Raw genomic sequence first — 13,260 nt, 5'->3', positions numbered from 1 at the left:
GTGAATTTTGCGTAGTTCAAAAGATGTTTTGGAATACTGTGAAGATTATCTCATTTTAGCCAAGACATTAGAGTGAAAGACTGATAATCAACATGTATTCTTTTGAAGGTATATGGGACCTTTACTCATGTTCAATGCTTAACAAAAATTTTGGGCCTAATTAAGCAATTTGTAAAATAACACTTTTCATCACCTGAAGTAATTGTTGCTAAATTTGCCGTAGCTGGCCTTTACAATGATGGATCCCCATCCTGATCCTAATGAGTAAAACACCTGTAAACCTGCCTCCAACCACACCTGTAAAATATAGTGATACTGATTAACGCTATAGGGAACCATTACATACGAATTTTAATCATATTAAACCATTAAAGTACAGACGGAATTCAATATCGCCTTGTCAGAACAATTCTGAATTTAAATTATTATAGTCCTAAAATTCTAAATTCTAGTGCAAATGCACAACCTTTATTCCATTACATGGTGTTTCAAATATTGTAATATTTTATCTTTTCCATTTGTATTCTATATTTTTTATTATTATTATTTTATTCATTTATAAAGCGCAATATTACAAATAGTTTCTATGCGCTGTACAATGTTTGTGCTAATAATTATTGATAATATACTAATAAAAGACCTGCAAGAGCCATAAAGGAGATAGTAAAACAATAGAAAGAATTCAAATAAAACATGGTAGTAAAATGACAAAGTGGTCGACTTTGACTTGACAAGATACAATTGGCATACAGGTATTCGTATGCTGGATAAAAATTCAGTATGCAAAAGTTTGCACATAGAATCCTTGATTTTACACTGAATTGTACATTCACAGGCCATATTCACGCTTGAACAAGAGTGTTTTAGGTTCTTGCGGAATGCTCCATGTGCTTCAAGCTCTCGAAGTTCCAGTGGCAGTTTATTCCACAATTGTGCACTTAGTGTTTTTATGGCTCTTTAACCGTATTTGTTTGATGATTTCTTCACTACCAGTTTCCATTGGTCGGATGATGATCTCAAGGTCCTACATGTATGTGGCTGGTAAACAGGATATAGCTCTCTCATGTATGCTGGTGCTGAGAAAGAGTGTAATGACTTATGTATGGTTGTCAGCAAAATAAACACAACGCGGTGCTTTATAGGCAGCCTGTGTAGTTGTTGAAGTACCGGCGAAATATGTTGTCTGCAGCATGTTCTTGTAAGACAACGTGCAGCATTGTTCTGAGCCACTTGTAGTCGGTGCCTGGGGCGATCGGTCATGCCAAGCAGGAGGGCATTGTGATAGTCAAGGTGGGATATGACTGTTGAATTGATGACCTTTGCAAACGCTTCCTGGGTGAGATGGTGTTTCACCTTGGATATTCTCCTGATGTTGAAGTACATCCTCCTTACCACGGCGCTGACTTGTATTTCCATTGATAAGGTGGCGTCCAGCGCAGCACCGAGGTTTTTAACAGTAGACTTAGGTGTCAATATTGCTTCACCAATCTTCAAACAGGATATCCTTCAGAAGGCACTGGTTGTGGGCACTAGCAACCACCATTATCTCAGTTTTTCCATCATTTAGTTTAAATTTATTTGCAGTCATCCAGGTTCGGACACTTGCTATGCATTCCTCCATAATGTTGACTTGATAGGTCCGCATTGCGGTGTTTTTCCTTTTGTATTCTATGTTTCATTTGTATTGTATAATTTGTCAATTGCTTTAGCAACCAATTTGATATAATATTTGAAAGTCGAAGATACTGATCAGCGATCAATTTCATAACTCCTATAAGTAATACAAAATAAAGAGTTGAGCAAACACGAACCCCTGGATATACCAGATGTGGGATTAGGTGCCTAGGAGGAGTAAACATCCCCTGTTGACCGATCACACCTTTTCCATTTTAATTCTAAATTTTCCATTTGTATAAGTTTCCATTTGCATTGTATATATATTTTCCATTTGTACTGTATGATCTTATTTGCAAATAAAAGGTTAGGTCGAGCATTGTGTGACGTGCATCTTTCATACAAATTATGAAGCTGCTCTTTTCATACTGGTTTTGACAACGGATTACTTCGATTACCTGATAAAGATGTAGGGCTTTCGGCGGATGGGTCCGATTAACAGGGACTCTGTTCGTTATCCTCACTTTTTATACATGACCAATGTAAAAATATAAGATATTACAACATTTGAATATCATATTTACGAGGTAACATTAATCATACCTGGACATTGGCAAGTTTATTGAAGTCTGGACGAATATAGAAAATGATGCCATCAATTGACCCAGGCAATGTTAATCCTTTAATGAGAATCACCGCCAGCAAAATGTACAGCAGAGCAACCGCTATTAACACCACCTATATATATTTCAAATTACAAGCAGAGTATTCGCAATTAACACCACTTATATACATTTCAAATTACAATTATATCTGATTAAATAACCACGAATCATGATAATATACATTTTATATAATATACAACATAACATTATAAAAGAATATATGTCGTTGTTATACTGTAACAGTGGAAAAGAGATCAGAGTATAGCTTTCCTGTCATACATAAACGATACTAATTATTCTGTTTAATTACTAGCTAATTCATGCGAAGCCTTGGAAATAACAGAATAGATATGACAATGGGGGTGTTTTAACTCCAATTCTAGAAAAGTTCAAAATCAAAATATTTCTTTAGTTTTTATTCATTTATCACTAAACAATTACCGATGCATCCAAGTTCTCCAGAGTGAAACATTAACTTATTTTGCAAATAAGGTGCTCGCATGATACATGTACATGTGGAAAGAATCTAGAGTTTAAAGTTTTGAGAAATAAATATCCATTTGGGGTGGTGGAAATTTACCATCGCAAACGGTTTAGGTTTCTTGATCAAACAAAGGCAAACCGCAATCCAAGCAGCCAAAAAGCAGAGTGGCAAGCGCCAGTTCAAAGAACTGATATCATGTAAACCATCAGACAGATCAAGAACACGATTGCTGAAATAGAATGTTTTAACATGCCAGACTATGAAGGATATTTAAGGTCAGTGCTGAGAATTCTGTCACATTTTGGAATATTTGATATTGATAGAAATTGTAGAATGGTACAGAAAATAAAATATATAAGTGCAAAAAACATCTACTTACAACCAAAATTGTTCCTCACTTGTTCTAACAACGCTAGTACCGTTTAAAATATCAACAGGTGTTGAGTTAATGGAATAGTTGGAACCAAAGGGAGATTGAGTAATTGAATCAGACACATTCATTGTGCTGTTAGAAGTAGTTTTGGGTATGTCGTTGATACATGCTGGTGTATTCCATTCCTCGTCACATCTGGTCCATGGGACGGGTGAGAAAAAGGAACTACCCATGTAAAACAACGTCCAGGAGTTGATTATGTTATAGTAGAAGGTGATAACAAAGAGAATGCTGAACATCCCGGCACCAATTCCTACAATTGACTCTCGACAAATATCATTGATATATAAGTAAGAATATGTGCTCAGTCACACAAAGAATCACTTTGTAAACACCCCTCTAACTCTACGCACAAGTACTCTGAAGTTGATATAAATTGACAACCCCGTAGATAAAATAAATGAATTGTCTGGAAAGTACCACAAACGTTTGTAAATTTCAGACAAGCTTGCTAATACCTTAGTATGTTTTGCTGTTGGTATCAAAGAAGAAAAATTGCAGTTAATATGACGTAACAATCCACTGTTTACATCGAATGTGTTATATTTTCCGCGTTAAATGAAAATCCTAAATTCGTGTTGCAAGATTTTAATATTCTTCACTCGCTTCGCAAGAGTCACATCGTAAAACATATTTCTTTGAATGAGATATATATTGAGATTATACACTTAGATTTTATTTAGATGATACATATTTCTGAGATTTCATCAGACGAATCAGAAGACTTTTTGAATCATTTCAACTTCCCATATTTATGTAGCAATATTCGATTATCGTCAGTTTTTAAATCGAGGTAAGCTACTGACAAACAAGTTGGTGGTACAGGGGTTTCAACAGTCTCGATTGCAGTCAGCATTTCGCAAATTCTATGGTCGTAATAACGATCTAGTTCGTCAATACAACCTCGAATTGGGTCAAATGTCTGACGTGTTTCATACCGATTGTTAAGCCGTTCTTGGCACACTGATTTTGACTGCGGATAACTCCGTTTACCTGATCAGGATATGGGGCTCACGGCGGGTGTGACCGGTCAACAGGGGATGCTTACTCCTTCTAGGCACCTGATCCCACCTCTGGTGTGTCCAGGGGTCCGTGTTTGCCCAACTATCTATTTTGTATTGGTTATAGGAGTTATGAGATTGATCACTGTTCGTTATTCTTCACCTTGATAACATTGAATTTCATCACATCAGATGCTATGAGGCATATATACGAGCATTTTTCAGATGATTCAAAATTGCTTTGAGATTATTTGAAAACAATTAATTTAATAAACGGAAAATATACGCTTAGATTTGATTGAAAATGCTATTGGGATCCTTTTAGAACATTCATGCCATTGAGTTATTCACTTAGAATTCTGCACTGTAAACGTTTTCCCCTTCGGTTGGTTGATACTATTCTTTCACTTATTGGCCATTGATGTTCCTTTAAACAGATGTGTGTTCTAAGTGGTATTTTGTGACAATATTGAGGAAAACTCAAGGATCGTTCTCAGATGAGACGTCTTTTTTTACGCAAACGTAACAAAACCAGTTGGTAATGTATTCAAATAAAACATCTTAAGTATAATATGCATATCACAGCAAAATGCGGTCATTTCATTTAACTTAATAGTCCCACGAGTCATTGTAACAATGAAGTAACAATAAAGTATCGAACTAGATCGAACAACGACATGAATTGTTTTTTTTTTTACAAGATATGAAATCGTTTCATTCTTCCATTTCAAAAAAAATATCTCATTTCATAAGGAAATCCCCATTTCAAATACTAGTATAACATGCATCGTCCACTTCCCATATTTATGTAGCAATATTCCATTATCACCTGCATATGGTGTTTATATCTCTAAACCGATCGATACGCAAGACCTTGTTCTGCGTATGATCAGTTTTAAATCGAGGCAGGCTACAAAAAACAAGTTAATGGTGCAGGGGTTTCAACAGTCAGCAGTTCGCAAATTATATGGTCATTATAACACTCTAGTTTGCCAATACAATCTATTATAGGGTTAAATGCTGTCTAACGTGTTTCATACCGATTGTTAATCCGTTCTTGGCCAATTTGATTTTGATAACTCTGTTTACCTGATCAAGATATGGGGCTCACGGCGAATGTGACCGGTCGATAGGGGATGCTTACGCCTCCTAGATACCTCTGGAATATCCTGAGGTCCATGTTTGCCCAACTTTCTATTTCGTATTGCTTATAGGAGTTATTATATTGGTCACCGTTCGTTATCTTCACCTTTCATGCATTTATAATTAGCTTAGGGGGGAGTGTTCCAATTGCTTATTCTTTCCATTACAATGCAATTAAAAGTTTTTGTAAATTATGATTAAATATGCTAGTGTTACTATCATAACTTGTATATCCATAAAGCATCATTAGCGATTCTTCAGTACTTTCATTACTTTGATTTGTATTCTTGTGAAGCAAAATTTATCAAAAGCTTCTATATCGGAAAATAAAACATCTCTTGCTGTGGCTTTCGAGTCGACATTTAGATATATCGACAACGTTTTATTTATTAATAATAATCATTTTCATTCATATGTCAATCTGATTCATCCCAGTGACGTCGAAAAAAAGACCCGCCATAAATATCTTCCATGTCTACTTTGGATATTCTATTGAACATAAATTTCAATAGAAAACGAAACGAGATGACTTCAGCTTGCCCATCGTCCACTTCCCATATTTATGTAGCAATATCTAATTATCACCTGCATATAGTGAGTCGATTGATTGGAGTATGTTATGCGCATTGTACAGTTTTTAAATCGAGGCAGGCTGCCGACAAATACGTGAACGATACAAACTATCACTGGGTTGAATGCTGCCTTACATCTTCCCACATTTCACTGGTATTAAACTGATCGTTGCTATCATCCCAAGATGGCGGAAGGAAATTCCGGAAAGACCACGTTTACTTATATCTATTTGTACTGTTTATTTGCGAATGATATGTAGGTAAGAAATATCATACACTAGCAACAATTACGATCAGGTGTTATTTTATCTTTTATATGGCTCATATGTAACGATCGTTACTATCATCAGTTTAATACCAGTGATATTTGTGTAGCAATCTTCCATTACCACCTGCATATGGTGTTTATATCTCTCAACAGATTCGATGCGCAATAGCTTGTTCTGCTTATGGTCAGTTTTAAATCGAAGCAGACTACTGACAAACAAGTTAATGGTGCAGGGGTTCCAACAATCTTGTTTAATGTCAGCATTTTGCAAATTCTATGGTCGTTATAACGATCTAGTTTGCCAATACAACCTATCATGGGGTCAAATGCTGTCTGACGTATTTTATACCGATTGTTAGGCCGTTCTTGGCACATGGATTTTGACTGCGGGTACTCCGTTTACCTGATCAAGATATAGAACTCTCAGCGGGTGTGACCGATCGACAGGGGATGATTACTCCTCCCCGGGACCTGATCCCACCTCTTGTATATCCAGGGTTCCGTGTTTGCCCAACTCTCTATTTTGCATTGCTTATAGGAGTTGAGAGATTGATCACTGTTCGTTTTCTTCACCTTTCACATGTTTCAGGGGACTCCGTCGCCGAGTGGTTAGAGCATCACGCTCAAAATCACATGGCCTTTCACCTCTGTCGGCGCGGGTTCGAATCCCGCTCACGCCGGTAAGTGAGAAAGTTTCCCAGTTTACTCTCGGAAGCTCGGTGGTCCCTTTCCAGGTACATTGTATCTGGGTTCTCTCTTCCACCAATAAAAACTGGGCGCCACCATATAAAACTTATACGGTACCAATTCTGATGCACCAGATGCGCGTTTCGACAAATAATGTCTCTTATAACTGAAAAAGTGTGGCAGAAAACATCAATCAATCACATGTTTCATACAAATTGTTGGGTAGTTCTTTATTTACTGACCCGCAACTACCTGTAATATTTATATAATACATAAGATTCTAAAGAAATGTCTCGCCATATTTCTTGAAAAGTGTATAAAATGAAAAGACGAAGATAAGGAGCAGTGATCAATTTCATACCATAGATGTAACTCCCACATGGAATACAAAGTAAAGAGTTGGGAAACCACGGAGCCATGGACAAACCAGAGGTGGAATCAGATGCCTAGGAGGAGTAAGCATCCCCAATCGACCGGTCATACCTGTTGTGAGCCCTATGTCTTAATCAGGTAAATGGAGTAATCCGTAGTTAAAATCAGTGTGCCATGAACGGCCTAACAATGTGTATGAAACACGTTATACAGCATTTAACTCATAGGTCAATGATAGGTTACTAATATATTGGCAAACTAAATTATTGTAACGACCACAGAATTTGTGAAATGCTAATCTTAAATGAGACCCTTGAAACCCCTTTGACATCAACTTGTTTGTCAGTAGCCTGCCTCGATTTAAAAACTGATCATACGCAGAACAAGCCCTTGCGTATATAAACACCATATGCAGGTGATAATGGAATATTGCTACATAGATATGGGAAGTTGACGACAGAAAAGCTGAAATCGCCCAGTTTGTCATAAATTGATATGTTAGTTTGCCGTTAATACATATTTTCAATAGAATATATCAGTACGACGCAAATGTAAAGGACGCCATGATGTCTTTTATCTCGAGTCCACAGGGATATATCGAAACAACATATCAATGAAAATCATTATTGTTAATAGATAAAACGTCGTTAATAGATCGAAATGTCGAGTGGAAGGTAATAGCAAAATATTTTCCTTGTTCGACGCTTTCGGTCTTCAAGCAGTGGTATATCTTTATTGTGTCACACCTGTTGTGACACAGAACCTTGGTTTTTGCGTTCTTATTCGAAGGACCGCCCCATTTAGTCGCCTCTTACGACAAGCAAGGGTACTAAGGACCTATTCTTACCCAGATCCCCACTGTAAAAGCTTTTGAATAAAATCTGCTTTATAAAGTAAAAGCTTTTGAACAAACTCTACTTTATAAGAATATACAAACAGGTCAGTAACAAAGGAGCACAATTCGTACCCATGGAAATTCCAACAGACTGTTGGAAGTCTAGATCACCGAAGACTACCAAGGCTTTGTCAATGAGGAACTCCGACATACTTTTATTTCAATTTCGTAAAAGATTTCAGGGGAATTGAGTTTCAGGGTTTTGGAAGATATGTGTAAGTAATATACAGTTTGTTTATTTTGCAGAAAGCGGACTTCAAGGAACTTTGTTTTTAGGTAGGAATTTAGTTGGTGTTCGTTTTTGGAGACTTTCATAAAATTCTCCTTTTGTAATTATTACTTGTTTTCAATGTTAATGTTATCAGACATGCTGTTCAGTAATACCGATATCTTTTGAGACAGTCGTGTGTGATTTGTTATTCAATGTAAAGTTATCTGATTACACAGGTTCTAATCAACGAAAATGTGTTTATAAGGCATTCTTTATCCTGGGAAATCTTGTCATTGACTTTCAACTTACTGGAAATTTCTTGGACCCGCTGTTGACGTGCAGGTAGTGCGGTACAAAGATACATCACTACATGTAAACCTTTTCCTCATTACGGCCTTCATTTGTAAATATATAGAAATCCCAGGCCTAATGAATTATAACGATCTAGTTTGCCAATACATCCTATCATTTGGTCAAATGCTATCTTACTGTTTCATGCCAGTTGTTAAGGTGTTCTTTACACGCTGATTTTGACTACGGATTACTCTGTTTAACTAATCAAAATATAGGGCTCGCCACGGGTGTGAGAGTTCAACAGGGGATGATAATTCTTCCTGGTCATCTGCTCCCACCTCTGGTACATCTAGGGATCCGTGTTTGCCAAACTCTCTATTTTGTATTCTTTATAGGAGTTATGAGATTGAACACTGTCCGCTATATTAACCTTTTCTTTTACCTTTGAAAAGAGGACATGCCTTCCAAACATGAACAAATCCTTTTCTTGTAAATTGACCAAGAGAGACTTCCAGAAAGTACAATGGTAGACCAACAACCATCAGGAAAAAGAAGAATGGAATCAGGAAAGCGCCTGCAACAAACAATAAGGACAGAAACAAGATATAATTATCATCAACCGATTATAAAGTCTCCCAAACGAAGTACTGGTTGTATTAAAGTGGGTTTTTTTTCTTCTGATGAATACTCTCCACCCTTGATCAAATTCATGCAAATTTTAACTTCAGTTAAAACCTGCTACAAACTTGATATTAGTTTATAGATCATATCATTCTCTTATCATTTATGAAGATTCAATGCCTCTATCAATTCCAGTTCTAAAATTATGTGAATTTGTATGTTCAAGGTCAGAGTCACTTAACTTTGATACTAATTTGTATTTTCCTTATACCATTTCTGAAGATTTCATGTCTCTATCAGAGCTGGTTTTTAAGTAATACTGATTTTATGTTTTAAGCCAGAGGTCATGGTCACTGGAGTCACTTCACCTTGATACCAATTTGTAGATCTTATTATCCTCTTATCATTTCTGAAAGTCTCATGTCCCTATCAATTCCAGTTCTAATTTTATGTTCTAGGCCAGAGGTCAGGGTCACTGAAGGCACTTGTTCTTGATACTACTTTGTAGATCCCATAATTCTTTAATCATTTTTTAAGACTCCATGTATCTATCATCCTGGTTCTAACGTAATACCAATTTTACGTTCCAAGGTCAGAGGTCAAGGTCACTGGAATCACTTGACCTTTGATACTAGTCTGTGTGTCTTGTCATCTTCTTACTATTTCTGAACATCCCATGTCACTATTAATGTCGGTTTGGCAGTTATCCAGTTTTTATGTTCATGGTTAGACGTCAGGGTCACTAGAGTCACTTAACCTCGATTCTTAATTGTAGATCAAATTCTTATTTCGGAAGACCCATGGACACTATCATATTTGTCAAGTTACATCTATTGAATTTTGGAATTAATTTTCCCCATAGCGTTCTAGCTTAAACCCCACCCCATATGACACCCCCCCCCCTTCGAAATGTACCCTAACTCCATTGCATCTAAAGAAAAACATTTCTGCACATCTACACACATTGACCTATCATACAATATGTATTATTGAATATTTAACACTTTTATCAACAGGTTATGGAGAACGATGTCTGACAGTTTTAGGCTTGAGAAATACGCAAAAAAGGAAGAAACGGAAGAATAATACGAATTGAGAAAACATAATAAGTCTCCAAACTTAGTTTGGGAGACTTGATATAAGAATGATAACTGTGAATATGTACCAGCAAATGTGCTATGATTTACTAGTCCATGTTTCACACCTCGAACAAAAGATTTTTGCCCCAACCAAATCACTTGGTAAACCTCAAGTCCAAGCATCATGGTTGGGTAACCATCTCATGACTTATATAATTCTTAAACTAATAATTATCAATTATTTTTGTAATAATCAAGGACATGCTTTAACACATTCTGATCACGTTGTTTGAATTAAAAGAATTGGCTTGTGGAATATTAAAAAAAAAACCTTTGGGTAGGTAGGGCGACAGCATCAAAGTGACATGCTGACAGAGCGATATAAATTTTCATGTATTCATGATTCTCTCTCTCTCCTCTCTCTCTCTCTCTCTCTCTCTTTCTCTCTCTCTCTCTCTCTTTCAGACCTGTTTACTCTCGCCGTTGTCTCTCAGTATTAGTGATTAGATTTTGCCTGTAAGATTTAGCACTTGCTGGTAAGATTTTCTTTTACGGTGATTTTACATTAAAAGATGAACAACCTCATCAAAAAGCATATAAATATATGACTGAAATGGCATCTCTCTGCATTACAAATTTTAAATAAATACGAATAACAAAATAAAAAACCGTAATTGTCAATAGAACATGCAGAATGTCATATGAAGAAATATCTTATCTCATAAAATAGTCTTTAAGTGATTAATTTTTAATCATGTGTCCGATAATTCAATAAATGTGTATTTTCGCTCTTGTTAATCCCATCTGTAAGGAATTTTCACATTATTCAAGAATTCGATATTCGCTCGCTATTACAAATACTACAACGAACATAGGTAGATGTACTTCCTTTAGTAGACGAACCGAGAGAATTTCCAAAGATCTGCGAGTAGTCTTATCTCGCCTTCTTTCGCGAGGTTTCCGCCATTTTTATATCACTTGACATAGGTTACGATCACAGAAATGTTTTGAACTCGCAATTTAAAGTGATTAGTCAAGCGTCAAAAGAAAACGGATGATAATACGAAATTAAACTATAACGGTTAAAATACAAACGGACGCATGTCTATAGTTTTCTGTATATGAAAACATTATACGAACCGAAATCGGTATAAAATACGGCGAAATGGTGAGAGTAAATGAGTAAACAGGTTTCTTTCTCTTTTTCCGACATATCATTTATGCTTTATCACCAACACTTTCTTAAAATACTTACTTAAAATATCATACGATGTGCACTCGCCATCCTGTTTCGGGCTTTTGTCACAACGCCACACATCTAGCAATCTAACTTGTCATTTGATACAATTTGAAACAGTGATAGTTTTATATCACTCTATCAGGATTTCTGATTTGTTTCTGACGGTTGCACATTACATCCATATATTCTCAGTTTTCATGATAATTTTCAGAAATTATATCTAGATAACGCATGGAAGTATTTCCTATCACGCCCGAAAATGTCAAAAAGAAAAGTACGATTTCAACACTAGGGCGAGGTATAAAGCTTTACACACCCAGGTACGAAATAGTCACAACCCGTCTTTTGAACGAGTAAACATACAACTAATTATGCTGATCAGTTAACCCTCTCTTCGTTTTTTACTTTATCCAGCGTAAGATACAAGCAACAAGTACATGTTGGTAAACTTTTTCTCGAGTATCAAAAACATTTGGTGTCGAGCGAAGCGAGGGACCACATCGAGTGGGGAGAGGAAAGTTTAACAACATACTTAGTGCATGTTTCACGCAAGTACTTAAACCCTTTGTGGTTTCTGTTTAACTTATCATAACCCTTCTCTATTTATATCCTTAAGTCAGAATCACCAGAATTTGTCTTAAGCGGTGTAGTTTTGTACTGGCTGGTTTTCATACAAAGGAAGTTTACTTGTATTCAACTGCCAGGTGATGGTTTACGGGGATTAGTTTTAAAGCACATATCTTCTTTCATGTTTCAAGACTATGTGCCATCTCCGGACTTAGTTAAAGTTTCCTAATAGTAGACTTTTGGACATTAGTGAGGATTTGTTTTCGGGCATGATAGAAATGGCGTGCGTTTTCTAGATATTATTTCTGAATCTGATCTGTTTGAGTGACATGAGCGACCAACAGAATCAGGCTGATAGAGCACTATAAAACTCTCCATGCCTCTTTTCAATTTATTTCAAATGACGAATTAGATTTCTGGGTGCTTCGCTTTGTGAACGAAACCCGAAAAAAAGATTGTGAGTACTCATTTTATGGTATTTCAATTAAGTGTTAGTGATGGAGCATAACACACACACACACACACACACACACACAGAGAGAGAGAGAGAGAGAGAGAGAGAGAGAGTATGGATTTATAAATCATCTGATCTCCTGTTTCTATTGGTTGCCTACCAAACATTTACTAATGCTTGTGAGGTGTTTTTTTTTAATTCAATGCTTACTAAATAAGTGGAAAAACCATGTTCAGAGGGCGTGTCACCCTATTCTTGATTACCACCCATCATTGGTAATTATTGGTTTAATAATTATGAATACAATCATAGGGTTACCCAACCATAAAACGTGGAATAGGAGTGTACCAAGTGATCTGGAAGACGCAAGAATCCTTTGTTCGAGGTGTGCAACATGCAATGATAAATAGTACAATGTAGATCGTTTCACAATAATGCAAAGTACAGAGCATGCTTACCTCCACCATTCCTCATACAGAGATAAGGAAACCTCCATATATTACCCAGACTAACACAGTACCCGATCATGGATAAAATAAACCCCATATTTCCTCTCCGTCTAGACCTCAAGATCTCCAATTCGTCAATATCGAGATCGAATGAGTCGGGGTTCGAACTGGATCTGGCTTTCATTTCCATCATTCTCAGTTTCTTTGTTAC

The 13,260-nt window shown here is 36.4% G+C and overlaps 1 protein-coding gene across 1 annotated transcript in view; it reads right to left on the bottom strand.

Annotated features, from left to right (window-relative positions):
• LOC125681713 (sodium-dependent proline transporter-like) overlaps positions 1–13,260 on the bottom strand; it is a 23,319-nt gene extending 10,059 nt beyond the window's left edge. The window contains exons 1-6 of the mRNA XM_056160876.1: positions 13,059–13,260; positions 9,082–9,213; positions 3,143–3,449; positions 2,860–2,992; positions 2,218–2,352; positions 194–297 (exon numbers count right to left, since the gene is read on the bottom strand). Of these exons, the coding sequence (XP_056016851.1) occupies positions 194–297; positions 2,218–2,352; positions 2,860–2,992; positions 3,143–3,449; positions 9,082–9,213; positions 13,059–13,242 (995 nt within the window). The 5' untranslated portion in view covers positions 13,243–13,260. The remainder of the gene's footprint in view (positions 1–193; positions 298–2,217; positions 2,353–2,859; positions 2,993–3,142; positions 3,450–9,081; positions 9,214–13,058) is intronic.

The sequence above is a fragment of the Ostrea edulis genome, chromosome 1 (genome assembly GCF_947568905.1).
Source record: "Ostrea edulis chromosome 1, xbOstEdul1.1, whole genome shotgun sequence".
In the NCBI taxonomy this organism is placed as follows: domain Eukaryota; kingdom Metazoa; phylum Mollusca; class Bivalvia; order Ostreida; family Ostreidae; genus Ostrea; species Ostrea edulis.
Note: the sequence above shows the minus strand (reverse complement) of the source record. Positions and strands in the feature narration are given on the sequence as shown.